The 7,929-nt window shown below is 41.5% G+C and overlaps 1 protein-coding gene across 1 annotated transcript; it reads right to left on the reverse strand.

Moving 5' to 3' along the window:
• Window positions 1-4,344: 4,344 nt before the first annotated feature.
• RPL22L1 (ribosomal protein L22 like 1) lies at window positions 4,345-7,713 on the reverse strand. The gene is made up of 4 exons (XM_079762883.1): window positions 7,666-7,713; window positions 5,912-6,001; window positions 5,625-5,746; window positions 4,345-4,597 (listed from the first exon to the last, which is right to left on the reverse strand). The coding sequence occupies exons 1-4, from the start codon at window positions 7,672-7,674 to the stop codon at window positions 4,453-4,455; spliced, it is 366 nt and encodes a 121-aa protein (XP_079619009.1). The 5' UTR covers window positions 7,675-7,713; the 3' UTR covers window positions 4,345-4,452.
• Window positions 7,714-7,929: the final 216 nt, after the last annotated feature.

Genomic DNA, 7,929 nt, shown 5'->3' on the forward strand with positions numbered 1-7,929 from the left:
GCCCCTCCCCAACATCACTAGCTGCCTTTGGCTCCTCTAGGGTTGGGCTGAGAAAGGAAGGGACAGAAAAGTCCCTTCTTAAGAGCTGCCTTCTGTCACACCTGTCAGAATGGCTCTGATAAAAAATATCAACAAATACAGGTGCAGGAGAGGATGCAGAGAAAAAAGAACACTAGTGCATTGTTGGGATTGTAAATTGGTGCAGCCACTATGGAAAACAGTATGGAGGTTCCTAAAAAAATTAAAAATAGAACTACCATAGGATCCAGCAATTCCATTTCTGGGTACTTCTCCAAAGAAAACAAAAACACTGATTTGAAAAGATATAGGCACCCTTATATTCATTGCAGCTTTAATTACAATAGCCAGGATATGGAAGCAGCCTAGGTATTCACCGATAGATCCTATATAATAAAGATGTAATATGCAAATGGTCGTTACGCCATGAAGCGTAATGACCGACTGGGTAATGACCAGATCACGAATCAGCAGGATGGTGGGGCAGCGAGCTACAGGAGGGGGCAGGGCAGCAAGCTATGAGGGGGGGCGGGGGGAGCTACAGGAGGGCGGGGCATCGGGCAGAGCTACTGGAGGGCAGCAGGGAGCTACTGGTGAGCTACTGGCACATGGATTCATGCGCAGGGCTACTAGTAAATGAATAAAGATGTAACGTACTATATATAAAAAATATATATTATATATAATGGATTATTACTCTTTCTGAAAAACGAGATCTTGCCATTTGTGACAACATGAATGGACCTAGAGGGTATTGTGCTGAGTGAAATAAGTCAGACAGACAAATACAGTATTTTACTTATATGTGAAATCTAAAAAGCAAGCAAATAAAACAGAGATTCATAGACACTGAGAACAAACTTGCCAGAGGTGAAGGAATGGGAGGGGCAAAAAAGGTGAAGGGGATTAAGAGGTACAAAATTGCAGTTATAAAATAAGTCATGGGGAGGTAATGTACCACATAGGTAATATAGTAGTCAATACTTAACTGTACAGTGACAGTTACTAAACTTATTGTGGTACTTTACAAGGTATATAAATGTTGATTCACTAAGTTATATACCTGAAACAATGTAATATTGTATGTCAACTATACTTACTATTAAAAAAAAAAAACTAGTTTGGTGGTGTGGCTCTCTGGACAAGAAGAAAGTACAGGTCTTTTTCTTTCTCAAAGCATACATTTCTCAAAGGTTTATCACTGAGAATCTTAGCTCTAACAGTGATGCCCTGAGTATTTGATAGTCTATTCTTCACAGTTTTTGTTTAGGGTCCCATTATCTCTTCCAAATAGTTCTCTTCTGTGAACAAACACTTGACCGAGGCCTGGTCCTTTCCCATAGACCACATCTGGTCCAGAGGAACCACTGGTGCTTTCTTCCATCTGTGGAAACACCTCTCATTGCTTTGCTGGAGGTCAACTGCCCCAGCCAGTGCCTATAGCCTTAGTTTCTCAGGATGAGCAAACATGCAGGAATCTTCGTTTTCTGTCCTAGAAATAGGTAGTTAACGAAGGCTGACAAACTGGAACGTGGGCACCTCTTGTACAAGCCCTGCAGATTGTAAACATCTCACCTTGGAAAGTGGGACTATTTGGCACCTTTAGTTTTGTTTTGGGGACCTCAGCTAAAAAGGGAGTGAAAAGTCCTATTGTAAAAGCTTGTTTCATGCATAAAAGTATAGGAGTGATGAAATAAGGACTCTTCCATGCTGTGTCTAAAAAGCAGGGGACAGCTCCCATGATTGACTTAATTACAGCAAAGATGTGTGCCAGACAATCTCTATTAAGCTAGCTCATGGGTCTCTGGCAGGAAAAGAGAAAGGCTTGGAGCCAATTGTATGGGTATCACTCTAAGGAAAGATTGCCTAGCAGAGAGAAATTTGCAATCATTTACATTAAGGCGATGAGCACTGAAGTCAGACCTTGGTTTAAATTCTTATTAGGAATTCATTAGCTGTGTACTCTGTTAACACTCTAAGCCCTTGGTTTTCTAGTTTGTAAAAGGAAAATAGCTATCTTGAGGGACAGCTGCAAAGATTAAATGAGACGTGTGTAGATTTTAAAATAAGAGGCCCTCAATGAGTTGGAACCATCACCATTTCTCCTCAGCCTAGAATCCCTTTCACCCATTAATTCCACTCTTCCATAAAGACAGCCCTGGTCAGCCACCTCTTCCAGAAGGCTTTCTTGGATGCTCTTTCCCTCTCCTTATGGTAGAGGTGCTTCCAAAGTATCTATCGTGGCACTAACAACACTTACCTCAAATTGTCCCCACATTTGCCTCTCCCACTAGAACTGTACAGTCCTTGAGTGCAGAGCACATCTCATTCATAAGCTTTTAGGACAGGCCCAGACAGAACAGAAATCAATGACACACATTTGTAGCATGTGGACTCTGTGTAATTCACACCATCTGGACTCCAAGAGCTAGGGAGAGAGCAGTGGTATGTTAATGGGCCCCTCCCTTGGGAGAAACATTCAATCATAATTGAGATCCCGGATTCCTAGCCTGGTTCTTTGAATCAGAACTTTAGAGCAGGAAAAAGCTTCAGAGAAATGTCTCTCATGGGAAGAGGGGAGTTTATGCCTTAAAATACATTCAACATTATATATTCAGAAAATTGAATTTTACTTTATTTTAGAATAGAAAGCCAGACAAAACCTTGGCTGATAGGGGATATATAGGCATCAGCCACATCATGGGGATGAAAATCAGAACTGGGGCAGGGAAACATGAGGTACCTGTTTATCAAGAGGAGGCAAAGGAGTTACTAAAGTTTGACAAATACTGATCTATTTCCAAACTCTTCTTTACATACAGAGAAGTGAGGCCAGAGGGGTGAAGGTGTCTAAGGTCACACAGCTATGAGGTAGCAAAGGCAGGACTTAGGACACTCAACTATGCTCCTCCACTGACTGCATCATGGCTTGGCCACGGCCTTGTGTGGTATAGTAGTAGCACAGCCCTAGGGTGGAGGAGCACTGGGTGAAGACAGAGGTGGTGGCATGGTGTGATCCTGGGCAAGCCAGTTTGTCTGAGACCTGGTTTCCTCATATGCAAAATGGGAAGTTAATATTCTGTCTCACTGCTGAAGAATCAAAAGAGAAGGGAAAGTACTTTATAAACTGCAACGTATTATTTAAAAGTGGCCCTTCTGGCTTTTAAGTCACCCAGCTTACAAAAACAGCAACACACTAAAGCTCTTCAGCATAACCCCAAACAAGGATTTCCAAGTAAGTAGGAAAATCATTATTAATCAAAACATTGAGTACATTGGAATCAGGGTTAATGTTGTAAGTAGTATAACATGGGAAAAAGAAAGGTAAAATTAGATCTACTTCTTAAATTGCAAAGCATGGTAAACTCCAAATAGAACAGAGATCTAAATCTAAAAAAGGTAAATCACACAAACACTAGAACATGAATGAATTCAGTAACATGGAAAAGAGGAAAACTGTTCTAACAGCTCAAAATCCTGAAGCAGTAAGAGTAATAAATTTAATTGCATAAAAGTAAAAGAATTCTGCTATAGCAACAAAACAAAACCAAATCAAACCAAAACCACCACAGACCTGAGGGAAATACAAATGACCAATTGAAAGAAAATCTGCAACTTAATCATAAGTGTTTAACAGCCTTAATACAGGAGCTTTAAAAAATAGAATCCCACAAAAAATATCCTATAGATATATAAGCTGCCCATGGAAAAATACAGATGGCTAACCCATCTATGTACCTGAGGTATTGACACTACCACTTTCAGGTTACACTCAACCTTACAAGAGAAATGCAAACACTATCCTGAAAGCCATGTCTCACCTATCAGACCAAAAAACTCAAACTGGACAATATAACTTGTTGGTGAGTCTGTGGGAAAGAAAAATGATCAAGTTCCCATGAAGGGAAATGGCAGTATCTATTTAAATTACACATTCCTTTCCTTTTATAGGAGTCTCAATTTTAGCATTCCACTCCAAAAATTTAATGGCAAATATAATTAAAGTATCTGCACGAGGCTTTTAATTAAGCACTATTTATAGGGACAGCAATTTGGAAACTCAAATGACCATCAGTAGGGAACTGGTTGAATAAACAGCACAGCCACACAGGAATGAAAAAGTAACATGAAAAGTGGATACTTAAGAATGGTTCATAAAAATAAAAAAATGGATATAAATGGATTTACGCCCTGGCCAGTGGACATTGGTAAAATCAGTAAATTTCAGAAACCCTGGAAAAAATTCCACTAGCTATAAGCTATTTAAATACTGCTTACAGAAACTGTCATATAAACAGCACACACTTAAATAAAAGACAAAAGCTCAACAGTGTTACATTTTTTATTCACTGATAAAATCCATTTCTAGATGTTTCTCTTGGTACACTTCATATGTTTTATTAGTAAGCAAAGGCCTATATAAGGTGCCTTCACCTAATCCTCAGATTCAGACCCATCTTCATCCTGACTAATCTGGAAGTAACGAAGTTCGTATGTCTCCTTGTCAGATGCAACCACACGAAGCCAATCACGAAGACTATTCTTCTTGAGGTATTTCTTGGTAAGGTATTTCAAATATCTTTAAAACAAAAACATGAATTTTATTAGGAAATACAATACCTACTATGTAAAGGCTTATTACATTAAAGACGTGCACTGTTACCTTCACCTTTTAGGCTCCCAATTCCCCCCAACATACTTCGCTTGTATTAACCATTGTGCAAGATTGCTAGGGATACAAATAAGGTAGCCTCTCAACCCCAATTACAATCAGTTTTTACTCTACAAAACCCTTATTCTCCCACCTCCTTAAAACGAGTATGCTTATGTTAGAAGCCAATATGCAGGAGAGCAGCTTCCTCTTCGATCTTACTGTCACAATCAGATTATTTCTAAATTAAATTTACAATTTCATTCTTCAAATGCACCATGTACTACAATATCAACATTCCCTTCACCACCACCATCTCTAACCTCAATCCCATGTTGCATCAATTAGAGGTAACCTGTCAATAGGTTCCACTTACAAGATTACCCACAGCCTTGAAACTAACACCTGGCTGTTATTAAAAGCTTTCAGCCTGGCTGAATTTCATCACCAGCCTTTCTGCCCTTTGTTAATACTGCTCCCTTTGCCAGAAATACCCCACTCCACTGGCAACACTATGTTCATTCTCAGGTTTTCTGCTAATTCTTGTGCCCTCCCTATCTTTTAATACTGTCATTATAGTATCACATTTTATACTATTTATCTACATGTCTGTAAGATCCCCGAGGACAGGTATTTCCTTTTATCTCAAATCCCTAGCGATTAGTTTATATACACATTGGACCACAGGGCCTATGATTCACTGGACAAGGGCCTGGACATAACTTCACAATAAATTACACTTACTGTCCAAGAGCCTAAGTCACTGTCACTATCACTAAATATATCTTCCATTCATATAGGCCTTATTGAAGTTCAAAGCACTTTTGATATGTCTCACTGACACCAACAACATATCTATTCTTACATATGAAGAGCATACTAGGATTACATATTCCATAAAACATTCCACAATTACCATAATTTCACTAAAATATTATGGAAAATAAATACTAACCTTTTAGAGAATTGTTTCTCAGAAACAACTGTGATTTTATTCTTGAAGCGTTCAATGTGAACAACATTCCCAAGATTTCCAGTTTTCCCATTGACTTTAACCTTCTCCCGTAGAAACTGTTCCTATTTTAAAACAGAAAAAGTGCAAAACTAGGGAAGAAAACCCTAGATATTCACTAGGGAAGGTACCCTAGGAATAGAGCTTAGGTTAAAATCAAATATTATATACTCAGTAATTATTACGAACTCTACATTGATAAAAAACAAACTGAGTCGAGAGATACTTACAAAATTTGCAGAGTCAAAAATGCCATCTTCTACTGGATGAGTCAGGTCCAAACCAAACTTCCAGGTTGTCCTCTTAGGCTTCTTGACTTTCTGTTACAGAATGTAAACATAATCATGACTCTCGAAAACAACTTAGTCACTTTATTTACAAACTTTAAAAATCTTATCAGTGCAATGATGTACACTATGCCACAAGATTATATGAAATTGTGTAAAATTCTAAAACAAACTGCCGATATCATCAATCGGGTTATTCCTTTTTAACAGGGCTGCCGGAAGGAGGGTACACCCCTTAACTTGACTTAAACCAAGTTTTGGTGAAATCTGATGGAAATCTGTCATACGTCATACAAGTTGTCTCCCAAATGCAAAACTCAAAGGTCGAAAGTGTATGGTGAGCTACTGACTATTCCTTTCCTTCATTAGAAGATTCCACAGAGTCCTACTTGTACAACTGGAAAGGATTAAGAGGATCCATCCACTTCCTACTACAAGTGAAAGCTAGAAACACCCATCCTGGTGTTTGAACCTCTAACCGAGCACACTTTGTTCAAATGATCAAGGAAAGTTTTACAGCCCTTATTATTTCCCAGACCACAGATGTCCAATTTCAAATTGCCAGGCACCTTTTTCTCCAGGACGGGCGCCGCTCTACCACTGCCATCCCCACTGCGGATGGGCACCAGCGCAGCCCTAGTCAGAGCTCGCACCCTTCAGGCCCACATAATCCAATCCTTATGCTGCTATAGGCCAGAAGCAAGGAGGGGGGCCTTTAGTCTGGCCAGTATTTTTTTTAAACTTTAAAAACACGTATAACTTTAATTTTTTCAGGCCCAACACTTTTAGGCCAATGCCACGTAACAAGGTTACACAAGTGAAATGGTGCTATGGCTACTCACTATTCAGACAATGGAGTGAAACAGACAAAATCAGTATTTACCAGAGGATGACACTTCCACATCAGATCTCCCCAAACGGATACCAAGTTTGCTTCCGTAAGTAGTCGGGAACTTGTGCCCAAAAAACGTGCATTTAATTCAGGAGACGCAAACAATTTCTGTCCGGCGGAGCAGATTAACCAGGGGGTTGATGGCCCCCTCAGACATCACCAGTTTTGTCTATAACCCAGCAGTATCACCCTAATATTTTTTTTTAGTAAATTCCCGACACACACCTAGCTTTTCAAATGCTCTCTGGACCGACTTGAACATCTTCCTGGTTCCCTTATTATAAGGTAAGTGTTTGAAAGCACATTCCTTTTATATTTACCCAATAGTCGTGATCTGTGCCTTTAAAACAATTCCTTCATGAGAACACACTTCTTCCGCAACTTGGTTTCAAGTTCTCTTTTGTCACGGGGGCTGCCTCGGAGCTCCCGCCGCGCTCAGGCCGTCAGTCCCTCCCGGCACCCCCATTTCCTCCACGGTGCGGACAGACAGGGCGGCACCCACATGACCCAGCGCGGGGAGAAAGGACATGGCCCCATGCTGCCTGTGCCACTGGCCCGCTCACCGAGGCGCCTCCTGCCCTGCGCTCGCTCGGCCATCCCAAGCCAAGGCCGGGCCCAGCTCGAACTCCACCGACCACGTGTCGGTCATCTCGGGAGGACTTAGCGCCTTAACATGTAGGTTGTTTTCCTGACGCAGCCTACTCTCCTACTTCCCCTTATCTCCAAGGAGACAACCCCAACGCTCCGGATGCCTAAGGGGTCTACTTTGGGGGAAGACGATCGCGGCGACACGGCGCACACTCACCGGCGCCATCTTGCAGGCAGTCCGTGCGATCAGAGAGAAAGCAGGGGGGGCGTCGGCACGTATTTATAGCTGAGCGTGCTGCGTCATGCGCCGGGACGTAACCTCTGCGCCGGCCGGAAGAGCACTTGGGGAAGAACGCGGAGGCCAGTAACCCAGGAAACCAGTAACCCAGGAAACTGAGGGCGTGTCTGGGAGCGCAGGCAGTCAGGTCTCCTGGGAGCGCCCTCCAGCGGCGGTGTTTGAAAGGATTCACGGTGCTCGGTA

This window comes from Cnephaeus nilssonii (assembly GCF_951640355.1).
Source record: "Cnephaeus nilssonii genome assembly, chromosome: 3".
Taxonomy (NCBI): domain Eukaryota; kingdom Metazoa; phylum Chordata; class Mammalia; order Chiroptera; family Vespertilionidae; genus Cnephaeus; species Cnephaeus nilssonii.

Excerpts from the sequence above, each read along its gene's own strand:
- RPL22L1 (XM_079762883.1), bottom strand. Across the intron at positions 5,747-5,911 it reads TTTTTGACTCTGCAAATTTT|GAACAGTTTCTACGGGAGAA; the intron begins GTAAGTATCTCT and ends GTTTTAAAATAG. Across the intron at positions 4,598-5,624 it reads GAGAAACAATTCTCTAAAAG|ATATTTGAAATACCTTACCA; the intron begins GTTAGTATTTAT and ends TTTGTTTTAAAG.